A 24,384-nucleotide genomic window follows, 5' to 3' on the forward strand; every position below is an offset into this window, starting at 1 on the left:
TGGTTGCTAGCTTCTCTGGTGACTCTCAAAGCCTACTGGGAAACAGTGGGTAAGGAGTTAGAGAGAGGGCTAATGTTCTTAGGATTCTGTTTACCCTTTTCTGTTTTGGCTAACTGCTTTATTAGATGGGCCACCCCAAAGCGGGTGAATGAGAACCGTACATGCCTCTTCTAGCAGTAAAATTCACTGTAGTTGCTCTGGCCTTGACAGAGAAGACCTGCTGAGTGAAGTGTTGATTCTAATGACAGCAAAGGGTGATGGTGTGCAGATCTGGGCTGCCCGCCTTGCTGCTGTGTGTTCCGTCTGCCCACCAAGACTGGGCTTCTGCAGAGCCATCTGATAGATATCAGGGGCTGTGTGGAAGAAAGCATAAAGCTTCACGAAATAGATAATTTAACTTTTGCTTTCAAATTCTACCCCTCCAGACTTCTTTGCAAATAAAAACACTGAGAACTGTCGCCCCACCCTGTGTATCCTTGTGCCGAATGTTGAACTGTCAGCAGGATTTTCAGGTCATTTGACAAAAAGGATACAGGTGCCGTAGGCAGCACTGAAGGTGACTGCGGGTTCCATCAATCACTTTGCCTTTCTTTAAGTTGATATGTAATGGACCCCTTCAATCAGCTTCCATGTTCTTTGTCACTTGTTTGGAAAGAAGGAAAAAAAAAAAAAAAAAAAAGGAAGGAAGGAGGTGGGAAGAAGGGGGTGGGCTGTGAAGTCAAGGTTAGGAAGCGGATTGTTATTTCCTCAGGGTGCAGAGGGCTCTGTGAAGGTGGGTGCTCTTCCTAAGAAGAGTTTGAGCTCTGGCAGGTCTCTGTGTGGCTGTTTTGTTCAGAGCAGTGACCCAGCATGTGAACTTGAACTAAGGTGTTGCCTTGTGGCAGAGACGTCTTTTGCACCAGGAAAAAACTGTTGAGGTCACTGTCCTTTTTGCTTCCAAATGTTGCCCCAAGTGTTGAGTTATGAGAGCATCATTCTCGGACGCGTGTGATATGCAGCAGCCACCTACAGCAGAGCTTTATATCCTCTCCCCCCCCCCCCCCCCCCCCCCCCCCCCCCCCCCCCCCCTTTTCTCCCCCCCCCCCCCCCCACCCGAGATAAATCTTTTTTTTTTATTGGGAAAAAAAAAAAAAGATCTATCAGAGATTAGCATCTGGCATAGCAGGTTCCCCCTAGAAAACGTGTCCTTTTAACTAATTTTTTGAAGAATGAGACATATCTAGAAAATGTTATCAACTCATCAGTATTTTGATAAATAGGCACACGGGAATCCTGACGCAGGTCCCTTTCCCCCTCATCTCCAGTGAGCTTATGTATGTTCTCAGACTGAGCCACGTGTTTGCTAGGGGTCTGTTTTTATAAATGTGACTGAAGCCTCTGTCTTCCTTCGGAGCCCTCAGCCAGAAGGCTGTTAGGTCAGAGGCGGCGTGCTGCCCTGAGCAGGCTTTACACAGGGAAACTTGCTTCCAGATTGCTAAGGACAGCTTGGACAGGATATAGGAAGCTTGTGTAGCTTCATGTTCTTTTTAGTCTTTGCAGATTGGCTTTTTTGTCTGGAGTGAATTCTCTTTTGCTTTCAAATAAAACTTTTGAGATTATGGTTTCTTGATGAAAGTTTTCTTTCTCAAAGTTGATTGATTGTATTAATAGATGTGCTCCGAAACTCGGTGCAAAGGCTCCTATGAAGTCTCGAGTACTCAGGTGGCTAAGACCAGAGGGTTGTGAGTTCAAGGCCTCGCCTGGGCAGCATAGTGAGACCCTGGCTCAAGAAATAAATGTCACGGTGGTGGTCTGCTTTCTGAATGTTGCTGTCTTATGTCTTATGTTGTGGGAGTAAGGAAGCCTGGCTGCAGTCTCCAGGCTGCATGCCTTATGCGCTAGGGAAGTAGAAATCACGTGAGCTGGGGGTGGGGGTGTAGAGTGGAGTCTTGCTGCAGAGATATGAAGGGTCTGGAAGGGGAAGGGCCAGCGCTGCCCAATGTGGAGAGAAAACACCAGACTGTATTTGTAGTAGAAGCTCGGTTAGAGCGGATACCTTTCCTAACATCATTTACGTGTGTGAACTTTCTCCCAGGACGCATTTACCGTTCAGATGGACACAGACCTAGGTTGGTGGCCTTTGTTGCATATCAGGTGCTGATGATTCCACTTAGACTTCCTACCTAAGCACTCACAGACCTACTAGGTGTAGTGTGTGACGGACAGGGGAGGGGGGGGCGTGGGAATAGGGGGAGTTGTCACAGAGCCAGCCTCAGGATGTTAGAACCTGCACTCAGAGGCTCATGTCACCTTTCCCTTCTTAAACAGAGACTTTTTAAATTGGTGGTGGTGGTGGTGGTGGTGGTGGTGTGTGTGTGTGTGTGTTTCTTGTTTTGTTTTTCTCAAGGCAGGGTTTCTCTGTGTAGCCCTGGCTGTCCTGTAACTCACTTTGTAGACCAGGCTGGCCTTGTACTCAGAGATCCGCCTGCCTCTGCCTCCCGAGTGCTGGGGTTAAAGGCGTGCGCCACTGCCACCCAGCTAAACATCAGACCTATGTTTTGCTTTTGTTTCAGAAAAAGATGTCTCTAGCACAGTTAGTTGCCTTTTCTGGAAGTTTCTTCAGGGTAACTAATGTTCTTGGTAATACTTGCCCACTGGTGTCCAGCCCCGCTGCATCATTCCACATTCATTTCCCGCCCACAGTGCCTTCCATTTTCCTTTTCCTTTTTTTCCCGCGGAAACACATCTCTCTGTTCTGTAGTTTACTAGTGCTTATTACTGCTGCTAATACTAATCTAAGAGGGTCCCAGTTACATTCGTTCCTTGCCAGAAAGACTCAGGGCCTGCCACCCCTGAAGGGGCTTAAGATGCAGTGACAGTGGTGTAGGCCATCTCTGTATTTGTTCCCAGTGTCTGCCAGGGAACCACAGAAAGATCACAGTCAGTCGTGGTATTTTATTTATTCAAATGAAAAGCTAGCTGCTGGGGCAAACATACCCAGGCTGAGAGCTGTGGGGGTTACTGTAGATGCCATCACTGAAGTCAGCACTGCAGGGCTGAGCCTGTGCCTCCCAGGCCTTGCAACACCCCACCCCTGCAGAGCTTTCTGCAGTCATCTGTGCCACATCCTCCACTAGACTTCCTGACACAGGAGTGCACAGCGGAAGGTTTCACACACATAGTTTACTTACTAATGAGAGGTATTTCCACAGATGGTTTAAAGCAATGCAAATATACTGTCCTTTTGAATTTTATCTTATGTGTTTTGCCATAAGAGTTCCAGGAACTGGAGTTAGCAGTAGTGTTGGTGGTGGTTGTGGTGGTGGTGGTGGTGGTGGTGGTGGTGGTGGTGGTGGTGAGCCACCACATGGGTGTGAGGAACCTAACCCATGTCTCCTGCAAAAATATCAAGTACTGTTAGCTGCTGAGCCGTCTCTCTAGCCCCACAGACTTCTTGTCCTTGGACCTTCAGGGGTCCAAAATAGCTCTCACTGACCTAAACTAAAAAATCAGCATGGCTTTGTTCTTCTTGGAGATGTAGGAAAAAGATGAAATTCTTAGCCTTTCTAGTGTTCCACCTTCTAGAGACAGCTCAATTTTCTTAGAGGTCATTAAAGGCCACAGTAATATGTCCTCTTTGGCCATTTTAGGTTCAGATGGAGTCCTTGCTATTATGGTCTCCTGTCTAATCAAGCCATTGCCTCTTATCAGGTCCTCTCAAAAACTTTTTGAAAATTTCAGAGCAAATTAATTTTCACCTCTTCCTGGTGCTATTTTGCGATGTGTAAGAAACTATTAACACATATTTCAACAGCATCAGAATTACAATAGGTTTTGACAAAAACATTAATTTATCTCATTAGATGACTAGCTCATTTATGCTTTTAAGGCATCAGAGAAATATGTTATTTATGTTTTGGCAAAAGGCTAAAACATGCAGAGAGATTGTATTATTCAGGCTTAGCACATTGTTAGTTACCTGGGCCATAAGAATATGCAAAAAGTTAAATGATACCAAAATTGAAAAATGATGTCAAAGCAGAGTGTTGGTAAGACCTGAGGCAGCAGGTACAGCGATGGGCAAGCATGGGCTGCAGCTAGCCTGTGTATTAGCTATTTAACTTAGTGTGAGGTAAAAGGTGGGATGCCAAGTAAGAGAGGGTTCACTGTGATTTAAGCAAATCAGAACTACAGTGAATTCTTTGTGCAAGACTGGATAAAAAGTAAAGGCAACAAATTCCAAGGTTGAGGTGTTCTGTGCTTGGGAGCTATACTTTGAGGAATTTTTAAAAAACCTTCATCAAAGTATTATGGGTCTATTAAATATTGTTCTTAAAATGAAAGGATTCTTTTCAGAGGAGGCCCAGCGCAACAAGTGTAAAATTATTTCCTATCTTGTATTCTGGGCTAACACTGTTCTGTGTTGTTATGTGAGAGGGTTAATCGTAGCTGACCTATCTCAGAGCCTGAAGTCTGTCAGGCTTCATGCTGCCTTCCCTCATCGGTGAATATGACCAATAGCCCTGACTGCTGTTGGTGGGCGGCAGCTGGGTAATGAGAGCAGCAGAATAGGAGCTAAGAGTTGCCTTAGCCTTAGATGGAGGGAGCATTAACTAGGGGGCAGTGGCGTGGGCTGCACTCACACCCTAGGAATTCTTGGACTGGTTTGACTGCAGCTCTGCTCCTGTTTGTATGGTAACTCGTCTGGAAAGCTTGCAGAGGAGACAAAGGGCCCCGTGATCGGGTGGGTGGGCACCATCCTGTATACACATAAAACTTTGCTCTTGAAGAGTTGGATTTATTTCTGGACACCAGCCTTCTTAAAAGCAGTGCATCGCCTCCATCCACAGACTCTACTATATAGCCAGTAATCTGTTGCTTGTCCATTTTCAGCTCATAGTACAAAATAAATGAAAGCCAAGGGCATTACAATTGGGGGGGAGGTGGAGGAGGACTGTTATTTAAAAGGCTTTTAAATGATGTCACTATATATTCTTTTAACATCCTCTAAAAGCCTTTGAAAAAACAGTCTCTACCTCCCTTCGTTGTTAACAAAGATGGTGCACGGACTGCTCTTTAAAAGGCTGTTAAATGACGATCCTATATATTTTAACATCAACATCATTTAGAAACCTTTTAGAGACAGTCTCTTTAGCCACTGCTGACTGAGAGGGAAAGGACATGGGGGTAGGGATTGCTTTTTTAAAGGTCTTTGGACAGCACTATCAATAAATACAGCAATATTGTTATAAAAGCCTTTTTCCAATGATGATTCAGCTTTTTTGATGTGTACTTTTAACCTCATGACCTTTTGTCATCTGACAGACTGCTGTTTCAACATGACTGAAAACTCGGTTTACTAATAATCCCCAAATGCCATTTATTGAACTTCGTTGAAGAACTTAAAAATCAATTACACATATACCATCTCATTCAGCCCTTACAACAGCCAGGTGAAACAGGCAGGATGTGTAAAATTGTCCCACTGTGCAGAGAAGACAGGGAAGCCTAGGGAGTTGTGATGTTTGGCATCCACACTAGTACCCAAGCCCTAACTACTGTCCTGGTCATCTTCACTCACCGTTCGTTCGTTTGTTTGTTTGTTTGTTTGTTTGTTTGTTCGTTCGTTCACTTATTTATGACAGGAACTCACTGTGTAATTCTGGGTGATCTGGAATTGTTATGTAGATCAGGCTAGCTCAAACTCACAGACATCTACTTGTATCTGCCTCTCTCAAGTGCTGGGATTAAAGGTGCATGCCACTACTCCAGCACATTCCTATTAATCTTGGTATTCTGATTTGGTCTCCCAAAATGTGTCCAAATACTAAGAGCTTGTTTTTAATTAGCATAAAAATAAAATTCTGCAACTGAACTTCTGAAGGTAGGTATGCACAGATGGCAGTTAGCACAGAGACCCACGGCTTGTCAGGGACTTGGGAGTACAAAAGTACGAAAGTTCACATCCCCTAGTGGGTGTGTAAATCTCTCCCATCCAGGCTGTGGGGTCTTCACTGAAGGTGGGGTAGAAAGGTTATAAAAGCCACAGGTGGTGAATGACTTTAAGGAAATGGGACTTTCTGAACACAACAGACAGGTAGAACCTATGAACTCTGAGGAGTCGTGACGTCATGCTGAAGACTTTCACAAGATCAAGCCAGGCAGACTCCCAGCATGAAGAGTGGGGCGTGGAAAGTGACCTAGTTGAGAAGCTCATGACCTTGATAGCTGCTGGGTGAGGGAAAGTCCGATTTATTTAATGCTGTGACTTCTGTAGGCTTCATCTCCAGGGGTGGCTGGCCAGCATAAACTAGATGTAATGGGGCTGGGGGCAGGATAGAGTAAGGAGAATAAAGTTGGGTAAGTGGGGTGTGGGAAGAGAACCTGGGGAGGGGATGGGGAGGAGATGGATGCGATCAAAATGCACTGAATGAGATTCTCAGATAATTAAGGAGCATTTAACATAGGAAGATAAGTTGATATAAATTAGCACAGAGGTCAGGTCATCAAATGGCTTTGCTTCACACATTTGTACTCTAAAGAGCTCAAGGTTCCTGTACTGTACATCAGCTTGATCTGTCAGTGAGAGATTTTAAATGTTTACACACAAATCAGGATGAGTGTGTATATGGTTGTATATAAGTGACTGTATGTGTTTCTACTTCTCTCTTGGGATCTGAGAACCCATCTCCCATCCTTGTCCAGTGTCAGGGATTCTCAGTAACCTTTGGTACCTGAGACTGGCATGTGTAGTGTGCAGTGAACTCTTTCCACTGTGCTGTCACTGAGTAAGACATCTTGGGTGTTTCCAATCAAATGCATATGTACATGGGCTAAGATGTCTTTCCCTATTTGTTAGCCTTTATGTAGATAAGATCCATGTCCCTTGGGCTGGAGAGATGGCTCAGCGGTTAAGAGCACTGACTGCTCTTCCAAAGGTCCCGAGTTCAAATCCCAGCAACCACATGGTGGCTCACAACCATCCTTAACAAGATCTGACTCCCTCTTCTGGAGTATATGAAGACAGCTACAGTGTACTTACATATAATAAATAAATCTTTAAAAAAAAAAAAAAAAGATCCATGTCCCTCAGCTTTGGAGACTTATGTCCCCTACCTGATAGTTCAGTTGACTGCAGGGAGGCACAGCCAGGCTGGGAACCACGATCCAGTCTCTGAACACCAAGCACAGTACCGAGTTTCCCCAACATAGTCTGTAAGTTGTCTATCAGAGTCTAGCCTTTCTCTGGGAGTCTCCCTGTGGATTGCAGGCCTGTAGTGCATACTCTCAGCCTGACCTTACCCACAGTGGCCTGTACTTCTGTAGTGCATACTCTCAGCCTGACCTTACCCACAGTGACCTGTACTTCTGTAGTGCATACTCTCAGCCTGACCTTACCCACTGTGACCTGTACCTCTGTCTGTTTCAGTGGCTGATACCCAGGAGTTTATTTATAGAAAGCACCAGCTGTTGCCTCCCGGCTAATCCATTGTCACCCTAATCTCTTCCTTGTGGAAGGCCATCTTGCCATGTCCTCTGCCCTCCTTAGAGTCCCTACCACCCATTCAGCAAAGACCATGACCGCTCACACATGGCCTTGCCAGCATCCCATTGTTCTGCAGACCTCACTGTTTGTGCCCTGTGCAGCCACTCGGCCTCACCTGCACTGAGTTCCAGGCACGCGAGCTTTCACTTCAGTGCAGGAAAGTCACTCAGTACCTTATTCATGCCTTTCATGTTCCTTGGTCCCTTTATTTCTTCAGATGCCTAAATTTAAGCCAACCCTGAAAGGCAGATAAATGTCAGTGCCAGTGTGGTGTCAAGGTCATTAGAACTTGAGACTTGATAGTGTCCCAGGGCTGGCTGGATCCGTCCTGTTTCAGAGTCCTTCTTTTGTTAGTTGGAAATGAATTGTTTTCATTCCCCTCCCTCATCTCCTCCGAGGTGCTCCTCATGCTCCTCACCCATCCAGCTCCACAATTTGTTTCTCCTTCTTTAGAAAACAGACCAGGGAGGGGGTGGTGGTAGAGAAAGACAGACAGGCAAGCAGACAGACAGGCAGATAGACCAAAAAAAAAAAAAAAAATCTACAAAAATGGCACAGAGTAGGCATGGGGTCTCCCTTTATGTGTGGTTACTATAACCCATGAGACTGCAGTGGAAAAGACTAGCTTTTCCTTTGCAAGCAGCTGTCAGTTGGAGTTCTTGGTTAATGCTGGGAGCTCATACCCATCTCTCTCTTTGGGCTTGGCTTTGAACCCTGTGCCCGCTGCCGTAGTCTCTGTGAATTCATAGTGCGTCTGTGTGCTGCATCGGGAAGACACTGTTTTCTTGGTGTTCTGCATCTCCTCTGGATACAGTCTCTCTGCCCCCTCTTCTACAAAGGTCTCTTGAGTCCTAAGGGGAAGGATTTGATGGAGACATCCGTTTAGGAATGAGTGTTCCAAGGTCTCTCAGACTGTGCGTGCTGTCCAGTGTGGGTCCCTGTGTTGGTTCCCATCGTCTGTAGGAGGAAGTTGAAGCCCTGCTTTTAAGAGAAGCATTTTGAGGGGGCTTATGATACAGATAGTAATGGAATTAAAAAAAAAAAAAAAAAAGGTGTGCACACTAAAGTAACGTTATATAGCATGGGCAAGAGAAAAATGAAAATAGAAGAAATAGGCATGGGGAGCAAGCTCCAGGCTTTTCCTGAAATCAGGAGTGAGACAAGCGTGCCTACTCTCGCTCCTCCCTGCACCATGAGCTCAGAGGGTTAGCTGCAGCAGTTGAACAAGAGAGTGACACAGAACGGGTAGAAATAAGAAAGGAATGATTCAGAATCTCATTTGTGAGACATAAGACTATAGAGTTCCAGGAAGAAACTCTGACATCTGTAAGCACAGGATACAAAACCCAGCAACACAACAGTCTTCATATATACCAATAGTGGACTGTCAGAAAGAGTGGGGAAAGCCTGTTCATAGTAGTTCCTCCAAAACATCAGTACCTAGGAGTAAACTTAACCAAAGATGTGAAGGATCTCTACAAGGAAAGTTTGAAGACGAAGAAAGTGTGGGGCAGTAAAACCATGCCAGGAAGCTTGATGGGTAGAGCAGGCTGAGAACTCCAGTCTCAGTGGGCTCCCCCCCTCCCCCAACTCCTGCCAGGTAGATTCCTGTCCTGGAACACATGCCACACTGCCCACTTAAGGAACCGTGACCTGTAGTTGCGTAGGCCCAGAACACATAGGCTCCATGCTAATAAGGTACTTAGAGGCCCTGAGGACTTAGCCAATAAGTTTCCCTTTCCATACATCCCTCTCTGCAAAAGGTATTTAATCTTAGGTCAGACCGTGAGAAGGGGGTGTACATTCATTTTCCGATATGATCAGTCAATAAACAGGTTTTGTTTGTTTGTTTGTTTGTTTGTTTTTCTGTGACAGGATTTCTCTATATAACCTTGGCTGTCCTAGAACTCACTCTGTAGACCAGGCTAGCCTCAAACTCAGAAATCTGCCTGCCTCTGCCTCTCATATGCTGGGATTAAAGTTTAGAACCATGGACTGTCTCTTTCATCAGATCTACTGTGGGGAGCCATGGAGAAGGCATTTGCCCACTGCGCTGCAGCTTAATTCCCCTGGTGGAAGCCTCTCTGAGCTTCCCCTAGCCCCTTTCAACCACCCCCAAGCTAAGGACAGTCACCTGCTGAGACCAGACAGAGAGCCTCACCCCTCCCACCGCACCCCCACAATGCCCTGGCCTCGGGCTAGACTCTATTCTCTGCCTGCAGGTCCCCTGGCTCTTCCCAGACTCCAGCAGTGCCTGGGTGTCCAAGAGTCTGAGAGCCCCACAGCCCCAGCCTCATTGCAGGTCTGGGGACCCCCAAACCAGCTCCAGCTTTCCCACATCTCAGACTGATCTGCATGTTCCCACCCCTGGAGTAGTGTCTCAGTGCTTCCCTGAAGCCCAGCACACCAGCCTGGTGGTGGTGTGGGGTTTCCACCTCTGGATGGCAGTGCCCTCAGGCAGCTGGAACTCGGACCCACAGAAAGGAGTTCAAAGATGCTAGGTAGCGAGAAGAGCTCCCATGTTCCTCTATTGACTGAATTAATGTTGTGGAGATGGCTCTACTACCAGAACTAATCTACAGGTTTAATGCCGTGCCCAGGAAAATTCCAGTGACATATTCTCTAGATCTAGAAAAAAAAGTCCAGTAATTCCAATGGAATCACAAAAGACCATGAATAGCCAGAGCAATGCTAAAGGATAACAACACACTCAGGGGTATCTAAAGTCATGTGACCTACCAAAATTAAAGCCAGAAGATAAAATAATTTAAATAGAACCATTATGGATTGATACTATTAACAAGTTTCCCAACAAGAGGGGAAAAAAAAGAAAAGGAAGTAAGTAAGCCCAGAGCCAGAATAACTGTTAAGTTCTTATCAATCTTTTAAGGAAGATTTAAAAGCAATATTTCTTAACTTATTCCAAAAATAGAAGATGAAGAAGCATTAGAAAATGTCATTTAACAAAGCCACCATTACCCTAATACCAAAATTAGGTAAAGAAAGAAGGACAGATCTATAGAACAATTTCTTGGAAGAACATGGATGCAGAATTGCTCAACAAAATACTTGCAGACCCAATTCAGGAACGCATTAACAAGACTATACAGCATGACTGATGCAAGGTTGGTTCACAATACATAAATCCAGAAATTCGTTACACCATATAAACAGACCTAAGGTCAGGAACTGCAGGGTCATCTCAGTAGATGCTTTTTTGCGTCTGACGTGGTTCAATATGCTGAAGCCCCAGAGTTGTTAGGAATATAGTCTGTGAACAGCAGACCTATAGCCAAGATCATACTAGCCAGATTTTTGTTTTAATTAAATGTGTTTATAATAAAGCTTATAGACTTGTCTTTGGAGAAAGGAAAGAACAGAATGTTGTAAAGTAACTCCCTCTACAAAATCAGCGCAAACAGACACATTCTATATGTAGGGCCAGAGCTGTAATAGGTAGTGTTAGGGATGGGACCACAGGGCAAGTGCTCTACCACTGAGCTGCATCTGCAGTCCCAGGTTCTTTGTAAGTGAGTATCTTAGCCTTGTAGACTATACCCACTCCGTGGTGCCAGCATGGTACAGAAAACAGCCTGAAGAGAGAGAAGAAAGAGAGGCTGTTCTAATCAAGAATTTCCATACTAAAATATAATTTTACAAATTTTTAACATCATAAAATACTATTATGATTTCACAACCATTTACAAATACTAGAACCATTAGAGTGAAAACTCACAAAAATAACCATTGCTTGCTGGTACCTGTTTACTGGCTTGCAAGGATTAATGAATTCATTAAGTGTACATATTGTGTTCAGAACTGCCTGCAAAAAATTTTTTTAGTTTTACTTTTTGTGCACGAGTCTTTTGCTTGCTTGTATGTCTGTGTACCACATACATGCCTGGTGGTCACAGTGGTCAGAAGAAAGCTTTGTATCCCCTGAGACTGGAGTTATAAATAGTGTGAGACGCCATGTGGATGCTGGAAATGAAATCCATGAACGATGGTGGAACAGTAGTGACCTGAGCCATTGCTCTCTCTGTCTCTCCAGCCCTTCCAAACAGAGTTCTTAAAAGATGTTTTGATTATTACAAAAATAAATGAAGAAGCCTTGCTTTTTCATAATCAGTGCTTATTACTCAAAATATTGGAAATTGTCACAATTGCATTCTACATCAGCCAGATTTACATGCCTAAGTAAGAAGTTGTTCTTAACGAACATTAGTTTGAAGTAATGTTCTTTGGAAGGTTCCAGTATATTTCTTTGACTCTGTGTGTCCAGGTAGGGATAAAGCAAACCCCATCCTATACTGGTGCTGTTCAGTGCTTTGAACTGGAGCTACTATAGGCTCACTTTGTATATTTACTAGGTAAATAAAGCAATATTGAGGTTCTCTGCCATATAATTCTTACCAATCGAAACGTATTGGTTTAAAAAGCACTAATGTAAAAGATGTGGCTTACCTCTACTTACAAATACTTCCTTTCCTCATCGCTCTATAAGTCAAATCTAAGCAGGCACTGCTATAAAATAAGCCAAAGAAAACAAGACACGAGGAGAACAGTTTATATATTACAGCTCTTCATTTTTTTTGAAATTTAAAAACAGAACAGATTGATAATACTTAAAGATGATTGTGTAACTAAATACAGATTAAAGCATAAAAGGCTGAAAAACATGGTTTTCATAAAGCTTTATGTGGGGATGTCATCTCTGAAATAGTAATGCAGCTGCCAGAGGAGCCTGGTTATAATCCACTCACTTGATGCTCCGTGTTTTATTTTTCAAGTCTCATTTCAAATTTTATAATTCAATCATTTTGAACAGCTATGTTCAAAAGAAGTTTTACAACTTTAATCTTAATAATCTCAAGAAAAAGCAGACATGCTATGTCATAAAATAACTATTAGTGACTAGTTTGTACCCTATAAATCTAACTTGAGTTGATAATATGGTCCATTACCTGCTAACTGCACAGAGTATTTTTCATTTTACACTCTTCAGTTACTTTTTAGTGAAGTGTTAAAAAATATGAAGCTTTTCTCCTCTCTAAAATCGCACGCTGTCTGTCTGTTATTAGGGAGATAACAGCTCTTATAAATGTTTCAGTAAGCACTAAGTAGACAGTTATGTGCTCTCTCATTCCACGCTTATTTGCTTACTGTAATAAACTGATAAAATATGTGTGCTTTGTCTCTGTGTATCTACAGGCGTCATGAGTCACATAGATTTCCTTTAGAAATAATGTTGTGGCTGCAGAATTGATTGCTTATTTTCACAAACCATCTAAAGGTACAGGAACGACTTTTATTATTTAAACATGTGCTGGGGAAGATTTGTGGGGATCATCTCACTGGTCCTTGATGCTTTTGTTCTCCTCTGGCTGGGGAAACTGCTTTTCATTGTAGTGCCACTGCAGCTAGTGAGCTAGTTATGTCCTAGGGAATCCCGGTGAGGATGGCCCCTGTCATCTGCTTAGAATGCAGCAAACTTTGAACTTTAGAACATTTGTCATTATAAAATTAAAACTAGTGTTTTCAGGACTGGAGAGAGAGCTTAGCATTTAAGAGCCCTAGCTGCTCCTCCAAGGGACCCCAGTTCAGAGCACCGTGCCCAGCACCCACATGGTGGCTCACAACTGTCTGTAACTCCAGTTCCAGGGCTCTTAAACAGGCGTGTCGGCACATCACCAGTGCACTTAAATCATTTAAAAACAAAAAAAACTAGCGTTTTCTAGCACTATTTTTTTTATCCTGTCTTGGGTGGTACGGATTTTATTAAAACCATTTCTTACCTGAATCTATATGTTTCTAATGTTTTTTCATAGAACTCCTTCTTGTCAATAAATTGATCTTTGTATACATGTTTAGAAACAGTTTTTTTTCTTTTGTTCATAATTTTATTATATATGTGTGTGTGTGTATATATATATATATATATATATATATATATATATATAACAGAAATAATTATATTTAATGGAAATCTTAAGTCATTTCCTAAAGCTAATAAATGTTGATGCTGACTCTCAACTGATCACCCCACTGCTCCAGTAGGCCTGTGATATTTTTAGGAAAATTTTATATTTGAAGACTTAGCATCAAATATAGTTATAACCAATGCTAGATGTAGATTATTAGAAATGCTATAATATTTAAAATGGTTAAATTATGCTTTGAGTTATGAAAATGGTAAAATTATGTTTTAAAGTAATGAGCGAGTGGGAAGCCAGATAATAAACATAATAATTAAATATTTTATTATGACTATGTTGGGCATGTGGTACACATCTTTAGTACCTGTACTCTATAAGCAGAGGCAGGTGGATCTCTGTAAGTTCCTCGTCTACAAAGCAAGTTCCAGGCCATCCAGGGCCACATAGAGACCTAGTGTCAAAATGAAGGAAGTGAGGAGGTGGGAGAAGGGGACATAGTAGTAAGTCAGGGAGGGAAAGGACAAGGAAAGAAGGAGGAGAGAGAAATTCTGTTAAGCCTCTTTAGGAAGGTGACATTGGAGCAGAGGCACCTCAGAGCTGGCCCAGGTGGATATGTAGGGACAGGACCTTCCGGGCAAAGGGAATGATAAATGCCACAGGCATGTGGTGGAAGTATGGCTGTTGTGTTAAAGAAGAGAGGGTATCAGGTGACAGGCATAGAGTGCAGTGGTGTCAGGAGTCTGGTTCGTTTTTTTGTTTTTTTGTTTTTTTTTTTTTTTTTCTGGGCCTTTGTAAAAACTTTCTGCTTTTACTCTTCAAAGAACTGGAGGGTTCAGGTAGAGGGGTGACGACACGGTGCCACCTTATCTTAGTGGAGTGGTTCTGCCTGCTGTGTTCCAACAGACTGAACACAAGCGCCTGCTTGGTGGGACTCCGAACAGAAGCCAGAAGACCAGTTAGGCAGCTGAGAGATGGTGGGGGCTCAGAAGGCTGTGGCACCCGTGGGAGCAGTTGGACGCCGTCCCCTCACGTGGCTGGGTTCTCTCCTGTTCCCCAGGATGTCAGGCCTGCCTGCGCTGAGGCTGGGGGCCGACCTCTGTTGCGGCATTTATCACTGATGGGTTTACTTAGTTTTCTGAGCACTTTGCATTAGAGTACTTAGTATCAGGGTTAAGTAAAGTGTTTCAGTACATGTGGGATGAAAGTAAATGAGTGGCTAATGATAATTGCTGCTTTGTGCTTGAAATAATAGTGTCCTTAGAAAGCCCTGAGATATCTCATTCATGCATGAGTCTATGGAGAGAGAGCTTTGGAGTTCAAAGAAAGATGGCCCTAAAACTAGAATGCACATTCTCAAGAACCTGAAACCTTGTAGCTGGCCCCACTCCTAAAGATGTGCACCCCTTCCCATAGTGCCGAGCTGACTGAAGATGCTAAGCAGTGTGCTGCACGCTCCTCCCCAGCCTCCTACTCACCTCTTCCTTTCGGTGTTAAGAGTTTCAGCTCTCACCCCCGTACTGTGTTCAGCGAAGCTGCCTGCATCACCATCTCCTCAGTGATGGGCACATCTCAGACATGGTGTGGGTCAAAAGTGACATATGCTTGTTATCTAAGTAAGAGAGTCGGCATGTAACACTGGAAGACACCACTGGTCAGCTGAGGGCGTGTGCTTAAGTTGGCTGTTGTGACTCTAATGCCGTCTCTGCGCTCCTAAACACTTAATGCTATAGTCACCTTTCTGTCGTGGAGTGTGTTCACACCGAGCATTGGTGTTTGGGTCTGTGCTAAACAGCATCTGAAGGCTTATAGCAGGATTTCACTTTCTTCACATTGAACTATTCTTTGAGACAGAGTCTTGCTGGGGACCACAGAAGAGCCCAAAGACTTGTGCCTTTATTATCTGAGCCTCCAGAGTTGTACTTACAAGTGCGTACCACTGCCCCATGGAAAGAAAGGCAAGCCAGAGACTTGAACACCAGTGCTTGCCAGGCAGTTTCGCGGTCCTATGTCTGATCTTTAGCCCTGCAGGAACCCAAAGTAAACCTAATGGCAGACCGTTTGCGACCGTCACCAGCAAGGTTAAGTGGAAGCATTGGCTTAATGGGAAGAAAATTCTGAACGAAATTTGAGATTTAAGCAGCTGGGGGTTTTGGTTTTTTGTTTTGTTTTCTGGGTTTTTTTTTATGTTGCAAATAAATTGACATAATTTTACAAAGGTTACTTTAAATTCTGATACTAGTTGACCTTTTATAGAATACTGTTTTAATGACATAGTAGGCAGTTTATCATTTCATATTTATGATGTTTTTGTTGAATTTAAAATTATTAAAAGTTATTTATTATCAGTTACTTGTAACAGGCCTGATGTGCTACAGTACTTAGATTTTGAAAGGAAAGATGAATACCCATGGTTTTGTAATAGACAGCTTCTGTCTGTTCTCTCCTCTCCCTCTCCCTCCCTCTCCCTCCCTCTTTCTCCAATTTACTGCTTGTGATTTCAATTAAAATACAATTAATTGATCTCAAAAATAGGTGTATTGGCAATTTCTCTTGGTTCTGTGAGAAATACTTTTAAAGAAGAGTGATCTTGGGGCTGGAGCGAGGCTCAGTGGTTAGGAGCACTGACTGTTCTTCCAGAGGTTCTGAGTTGAAATCCCAACAACCACATGGTGGCTCACGACTATCTGTAAAAGGATCTGATGCCCTCTTCTGGTGTGTCTGAAGACAGCTACAGGGTAGTTGCATACATTGAATAAATAAAATCTTTAAAAAAGAAGAAGAGTAGTGATCTCTGGCTCATGGTGTAAGAGCAGACAGTGGAACATCATGGTGGAGAGCATGGTGGCAGAGTTGGGTGGGATCTGTTCTCTGGGTCTGTGGGTGGGAAGCAGACAGAAATGCTTGCCTGGGCTCCCCTAGTCAGGGTAGGTGTCCTTCCTCAGTTAGCCCAGGTGTGTTTCCCAGGTGACGGTGAACAGTTATCAACATGGTAGGGAAGGTCATTTTAATCAGTAAGCCGAAGGACAGAGCTAGCTTACTCCGGAGTTCACAGTGGAAGAAGCTCAAGGGGAAAAGGTGTGTGAGTGCTGTAATCCCAGCACTCCGGAGGATGAGGTAGAAGACTTGTGGAGTCAAGGGAAACCTGTGCTACCAGTGAGAAGCTGTGAAGCTGTGCGAGGAAGTAGTCAGGATTGAAGAGGAAGCCACATGGTGTTTGTTGTTGGTAGGGGTTTCATATAGTTGAAACATTCAAGAAAACTAACTAGCAAACCATAATTCTAGTTATAAAGTCACCAAGAAGGCCGTAGGTGGGATGTTTAGGTTAAAGAGTAAAAACACAACTCATATATTCTTTGTAAAAGGAAAGTATTTACATATGCAGGGCATGAGGCCTATCTCCATGTCATCAAGTTCTAAACAGAAGATCTGAGGATCCCTAGATCTAAGCTAACCTATGTTATATAGTGAGACCTCGTCTCCTCACTCCCAAAAATACGTGCACTGTATGACTGAAGTTAATTTTGTTTTCTATTAACGTATTTTAACTTATACCTGCAGAGTAAAATAAAACAATTTGGTGTGGGGGGTGTTTGTTCGGGTTTTCTTGAAATAGTGATTCTCTGTGTAGCCCTAGCTATCCTGGAACTTACTCTGTAGACCCCTGCCTCCTGAGTACTGGGCTTAAGTGTGTGTACACCACGGCCCGGGAAACTAACGTTTTAATGCTGCTTTGAGGCATTTACTATGTAATTTCACATCTTCTAATGTTTGTATTGTATTTTATATAACTTAGGGCAAACACATGTCGTGAATATTGTCTTGTTTTCTAGAAGCAGCAGTGACTGTCCTCACTAACTCCTGTCGTCCTCCCACATGCCCAGGTCAGTACACCCGTCTTCGTGCCAACAAAAACACATGAGCTGCTTCACCGAATGCGTGGGAAAGGACTGGCCGCCCACTACTGCTTCCCAAGACAGCCCTGCATCTTCAGTGACAAGATGGTCTCTGTACAGATCACCCTGACTAATACTTCTGATCGAAAAATAGAAAACATCCACATAGGGGAGAAACGGCTTCCTGTGGGCATGCAGATGCATGCCTTTCATCCAATAGGTAAATGCAAGTCTTGCTGGAAACTTGCTTGCTAAATGTTTTCATTTTTAAAGCAGAGTTTCAGAAAAAGATAAAATACAGAATTATTTACTAACTGAGAGTGGTGTGTGTGTGTGTGTGTGTGTGTGTGTGTGTGTGTGTGTGTGTGTGCGCGCGCGCGCGCACGCGCGCGCGCGACTGGGTCTTCCCAAGGATCCTATGCAGGTATTCTACCTCTGGGCTATATTCCTAACCATTTTTTTAAAACTAAATTTATCATGTTAGAGAAATGTGCTTCTTTTCCCTTAGTGAATCTGGTCTCAGCATTCAGAGCTGATGACTGTGATGAGAGGGCGGGTCTGCCCTGCCTGCATTACCTCCTGCATCCCTGTTGCTCAGCTTTCCTCCCCACCTCATTGAAGAGTACTCACTGTGTACCAACAGCAGGAAAGTGGTTGTCTTTTGAGTATAGTGCCTCCCATAGCTCCTTCTACAATGAATATGCTCTGTTGTCTTCCTGTTCATGCACGGGATATGGAGCATGCTTTGCTATGAGCCTGTAGTTATCTGTGATAGTTATAAGATAAACATCCTTGATCTGTTACCACCATTTACAATCAAGATGTCCTCATGCTCAAAACACAGAAAAGAAGACCTTACTTCTCTTTCCATAAAGCATAAGATGCAATAGCAATGGCCCTTGCCCCTGTATGCAGGAGGCAGCTTCCACTGGACCCATAGCCTCCCACACAGCGTGCCCTTCCCAGATACCCAGCAGAGGGTCAGGGTGTACCCTTGACATTTTTAAGTATTTTCAGAAAATATTTTGTTTTTATGAGTGAACACAATCCTAAAGTATAGTTGAAAGAAACTTCAGAAAAAAAATCTCCATAAAGGGTGATGTAAGTTTTGTGGGCTGGGCTGTGTATAAAGCCCGGGTTATGACCCCAACAGCCTCATATAAACCCTACCTGAAGTGGAGGCAGGAGGGTCAGAGTTCAAGGTCACCTTCAGCTACAGACGGGCATTCTTAGCTACTCAGACTCTATCTAAAAGAAACCAAAAGGGAAGTAGATTTCTGGCATGGTAGCCTTGAAATATCAGCTCTGTTTTCTAACATTTGAGGGGAGCAAAGCTCTTGGCGCAGGACGAAGTCAGGGAGGTTTCCCTGCTTTCTTGAATGCACATCACTGTCTGTCTTTTCTGGTTTTCTCCATCCGAGCCCTGGCTTTGTGAGGCTTTCTGTAAACGGCATCATGCCGTTTGTGTATGTGTGCGCGAGAGAGAAATAATCGTTTCTAGTGTGAGGTCTAGAAGACATTCCTAAGTAACCAGAGTAGCGAGGAGTTACTGAATGCTAGGATTTTATACTGGCTAATTAAGAGAACTTAAATAGTGTACTCTATTCTAATTTTTACTGGATTATTTTGCAGATTTGATATATTGCCAAGGAATTATAGAATATACCAATTTGTGATCTTTTTTCTTTTCTTTTTCCCTTTTACTACTTAACAATCTAGCCCTTTTTACCTGGTTTAAAAATTAGTTTAGTTAAGCAATGTCGAGTAGCTGATGTATGGGTTGTCTGGGTTGGAAATGTTATCCAAAGGTTAAAACAGTAGAACAGTATTAATGCTTCCTTTGGCTGGCATAATGAGTTGATGAGTTGACCTTTTATTGGCCTATGTAGAATAGAAGAAATAAATACAATAAATTTCATAGTATGACGTTAATGTGGCATTAAAATATGAATACTGTTGCCTCGGTACTACTTGTAGGCTTTTTGTTCTGAGGAAAATTTTTATGGCTGTGATATTTTATTCATTTTGGGGGCATTGATCGAATGCTTTTAAGATAAAGAGTTCTTTCCATGTTTGTACACTGCCCAGACCCTACCAGCAATAGATTACAGCCAGTTATCGTTTCGATGTCTCTAACCTTTAAAATCATCTTAAGAATGCAGCAAAACCACATATTTTGTTGTCATGTTTTTGTGAGAAAAAAAAAAAGGAATCAAGATGTTTTATTCATTAAATGTGTGCCCATCTTAAAGGGTCCAAAAATATTATTCCTAGTTGCCAATCTGTTATATATTATCTTAAAATCTCTGGATTTCCCCTTAGCAGGGAGCTGGATTCTTTGCAGGAGTATTATGGCTTATCTGCCTAGTTTTTTAAAAAACATTAAGAAGACAAGGATTGGTGTGTGGGCTGGGGGACTGGCCTCAATAAGGACTCACATTAAACCCTTTCCAGTGCACATCAAGTCAAGAAACAGTGCCCAAGTATTAGAAAATCCATTATATGAATAATTTTATGCTGATCATTTTGTTCTTGAAGCGTTCACATAGTAAAGCATGCCATTGATCACGCACCGTCCTCCAGAATTAGCACAGCACTGCACCTCAAGTTCATTATCCTACCACTCAGGCGAGTCCCACAGTGTCAGAGCGCCAGCCTGTGTACAGTGTGGAGGATCCAAATTGTGAATGTACTCGTGCTTGAGGGACGGCAGGGTTTGCCAGCCTCTGTGATATATGATACAAGCAAGACCAAGCCTTAGTGTGTATAGTACAAAAATGGTTTTAAGGATTCAGTAAAGGATAGCTGGGCTATGGCTCAGAAGTAGAATTCTTTCTTGCTTCGGCTCCATCTTCTGCATGGAAAGGAGTAAAGAATAGCCTTGAGCTCATGACAATATGCAACTCTAGAAAAGATGGTCGTTGATACACATGTGTGTGGTTGTGTGTGCCCATCTTAAAGGTTGTGAGTATGTGGTTGTGTGTGTGGTTTTGTGTGTGTGTGTGTTTGAGAGAGAGAGAGAGAGAGATTGATTATGACGAAAAGGGACCTTGGTGGGAAAAAGAGATCTCCTAAGAGATATCTTCGTTGATTTTTCTATTACTGTGCTAAGATCCCACAATCAAAGAAATTTATAAAGCAAAAACATTAAGTTTGGGGTACCCCGGTCCCAGAGGATGGTAGAATCCATGACCATGGTGACAGGACAGTTGATGGGTAGTGGAATTTATGTTGCATGAGAACAGGAGAGAGGACCGTTTGAAGGATTGAAGGGGATCAGCAAAATCGGGGCAGTTGCAAGGGGAAGGAAAGTGGGAGGACCAGTACAATGAGGTGATCCACGGGAATGCTGTGAAACCCACCACTGACAAGGTAACTTAAACAATGAACTTTATGACTAAGGAAGAGCCTCAAGCAAATAGATGTAATGTGTCCACTGGTGAATGTTCAGGCTTAGCTTCATGAGTTTATAATTCCTTTAATATTCATAGTTTAAGTCTCTTGTGAGCCATAATTAAATTTGTCTTTAGGCATAAGTTGCCTGAGTGTTCAGTAGTTTCTTTGCCTCTTTCTTCTGTTCTCCATGTTTTAATGTGTAAATTACCCTCTTTCTTAGACTCTCTGGAGCCTGAGGGGTCTGTTACAGTCTCAGTGGGTATTGACTTCTGTGATTCTACGCAGACAGCCAGTTTCCAGTTGTGGTAAGTTCTGTTTATATTGCCTAAACAGGACCAAAGATGTAAAGCTGAGAGATGTTGAAAGAAAGCTGTTCATACATACTACCTTGTATAGGACAAAAATCAAGCGCCTTTATCTTTCCAATTTATATTTATGGTTGTTCTGTTTATATTGCTTAAACAGGACCAAAGATGTAAAGCTGGTCTTTGACTAGCTTTTTCTGTAAGACAGAACATTTAAAGCACATGCATTTTGTTTGACAGTGTGCAACTGCCGTGGAAGAGCTGCCTATACACTGTGTACTGTATGGGCATTCTAAATATTTCTGATAGACCTGCTACTACAGAGTGCCATGCACGGTTGAAAAAAAAAACTATTACTAGGGTTTTTTTTTTTTTAATTTTAACAATACAATTTTTAAAAATCCAGGAGAAATAAACAGTTTGATAATATTGTTGAGTATCTCAGAGCAGGCATCTTCTGAGGCAGGCTGTCAGTTTGAGACACAGTGAGTTTCCTGAGTAGAATATTACTGATTCTGAGCCTTTTCTAAAACATTTTCCTCCTTTTATGTTAATTTTACAAACTGCTTGAGGACATTTATAAAGTTAAGATGTCATAGCCACACGTTGCTGGAATTTTCTAGTTTCAGACTGGCATGTGGTGTATATGCCGAGGGACCGGGGGCCGCTGGGAAGCCAGAGCAAAGCAAGCATAGCTCTGTGAGCCACCCTGGAGTTCCCTCGTTTATGTTTCTGATACAGGAGCTGACTTGGTTTTTAAGTGGAAGTTACTTGTTTTTCTTTAAAAGTTGGGGTATTTTATTCATCTCAATTTTAGCCAGCATAGAATAGAATTTGTCAGGATTTAAAGTTTCAAGTCAGGACCAAAACCCTTTAAAGCAATTGTGTAGGTGAGGTGTACCAAACCTTTCTTTGTCATTTTCCCAGAGGCTCAGGCCCAGTGTTGTATTTGTCCCTGCCGGGAGCACCGTGGCGTGCACATTGATTTTATGCAGATCATCACCCTTATGTTTTGGGAGGTCTGCTTTATTAGTGATATATAAAAACTGATTACTTTTCCTAACACTGCCTAGTAATTGTTTATTATTTTTCTATTAGACAAACAACACAGATCAATATGACTGAACACAGGCTATGAGTAACACCTCTCTAAATAGATTTGCTTCCAACACCAGAGGTATATTCATTTTAATGATTTCAACAATGTGAGCCCAATGACAAAGCTTGTACCAAATTAGACCAAAATTAAAACCTAAATATTCCTTTATCTTTCCAATTTATAATCAATTGTGTTCTTACTTTTCCATTTTTTTAAATTACAAGGACTTTTTTTTATAGTTTCTTGGACCACATTTGCATTTTGTCTTCTACATTTAGCCAAGACCTTCTAGGGAGAAATACACACTGTAGAGCTTGATTTTTGTCCTATACAAGGTAGTATATGTGAACAGTTTCCTTTCAACATCTCTCAAGTTAAGTTTAGGAAAATAACAAATGTATCTCACACAGGAATTAGCTTTCTGCTACAAACACTTGCATTAATACATCTTCTGCAGTGAAGGTACAAATTACTAAGTTATTTTATATCTCACCTTGCACGAGAGCATGCTAGATCAAAATTATTTTTGTGTGTTCCAAAAAGAGCACTTTGTCTTGCATCAGTGTAATTGATCCTGAAGCAGCGTAATCACAATCACTCACTTTCTTAATTGGCCTGCCCAAAATCAGAAAATGGAAACCGATCGGCAGTGCTTCAATCAATAGCTTCATAGTAGTGCTCGTGGGGGAGGGAGATGGTGGTAATGGGGAGATCAATTGGTCTTAGGTGCCAGTCACTGCTGCGCCTTTTGCATAGTAAGTGGCACCTTTGGCTTAGTGCTGTGCTTTAATAGTCTTAGTTCTGTGAGAAAAAGGAGAAGAGTGAGAATGGCTACCATTGCTTTTGTATTTTGTCTGAAATACATTATATAAGTCAGTGTGTAGAATTATAGTGATGAGAGCATCTTTGATAAAAGCCTTTGGAAATGTTGCTGCAGTCCTCTGACTTACTGTGTCGTCCCAATAAGATGGGTGGGTGCAACGAGAACGTGATTTTACATAGTCTTACAGTCTTACGTATTTTATAACAACTCCCTCTTCACACTTTAAATCATCACCCAATTAATTTCTTGATTAAAATACTCAATTTAAAATATATAACACCCATAGATTCTAGCTCTTTAAAGTGAATGCTGCACAATGGTGGTGATTGGGTAGGACTATGTCAAAGATAGTACATTGTGCTTAAACTAACTATAAAACACCATTTGCATCACTATTTTTGTCCAAAATCCACTAAAAAGAAAAATCTATTCTTTAGAAGGCGAGCACAGAGTTGGGTGATGGTTGTACACACCTTTACTCCCAGTGCTTGGGAGGCAGAGGTGGGCGGAGCTCAGAATTCAAGATCATCCTGGTCTACAGAGTGAGGTCCAGGACAGCCAGGGTGCACAGAGAAACCCTCTTTTGAAAAGCTAGCTAAATAAAGAAAGAAAGAAAGAAGATTAATTAATTAAGATAGGTGCAGAAAGAGAAGCAGAGACATAGAGGAGAGAGTACCATTAGCTGACCAACCAGAAATTTCAAGGAATTATTAGCCATTAGAAAACAAATAGAAGCAGATGAATGCTTAGTGAAAAAATGAAAACCACAGAACCAAACACCCCGTAAGATACACTGGTGACAGTCAACAAACCTGAGGTCTACCGAGCACAGAGTGGGTGTGTGCCGAGGAAAGTTAGGGTTAAGGAGGCCACTCAGGAATTAAAGAGCTACTAATCCAGCCTCTGACTTCCCTCTTCACCTGTGTGCAGACATAATCTGAGGCTTAAGGACACCACTGCAGAAATCCCCAGGCTGCCGGGAAGGACTTTATGGCTGTAAGGGCCCCAGGAGCACAGCAGAGGTTAAGTTTGTGCTGGAGGAAGATGTTGAGGGACAGACTGAAACGCAGTCCTGTCCTAGAAGATAGTCAGGGGGTCTCAGACCCTCCCTGCCTCAGGAAGAGCAGCCTCAACCTGTGTTACCTTGCTGCCGCCTCAGTTTATACTCTGTGACTAGTCCATCTCTTGTTTGCTTAGTGAACTCCATACACCAGGGAATAGGAGTCCAGTTTCTACCACTATAGGAGTTGCTTGTGTTTAAGTTGTTAGAATGTGTTCATTGCTGTTTCAAACACTTATAATTACAAATGTCTACATAAAATTTTTACAAATTTATTTAACGTGCACATTGGTCCTTAACTTGTTATTGCCCCGTCTTTACAGGTTAATAAACTGAGACATAGGGGG

General features: G+C 42.6%; 1 protein-coding gene across 2 annotated transcripts in view; it reads left to right on the forward strand.

The window, feature by feature from the left end:
- Ap3b1 (adaptor related protein complex 3 subunit beta 1) overlaps nt 1-24,384 on the forward strand; it is a 204,072-nt gene that overhangs the window by 154,140 nt on the left and 25,548 nt on the right. For both annotated transcript variants that reach the window (XM_029543901.1, XM_021208271.2), the window contains exons 23-24: nt 17,343-17,574; nt 20,971-21,055. In XM_029543901.1, the coding sequence (XP_029399761.1) occupies nt 17,343-17,574; nt 20,971-21,055 (317 nt within the window). The remainder of the gene's footprint in view (nt 1-17,342; nt 17,575-20,970; nt 21,056-24,384) is intronic.

Source organism: Mus pahari, chromosome 11, assembly GCF_900095145.1.
Source record: "Mus pahari chromosome 11, PAHARI_EIJ_v1.1, whole genome shotgun sequence".
Lineage (NCBI taxonomy): Eukaryota > Metazoa > Chordata > Mammalia > Rodentia > Muridae > Mus > Mus pahari.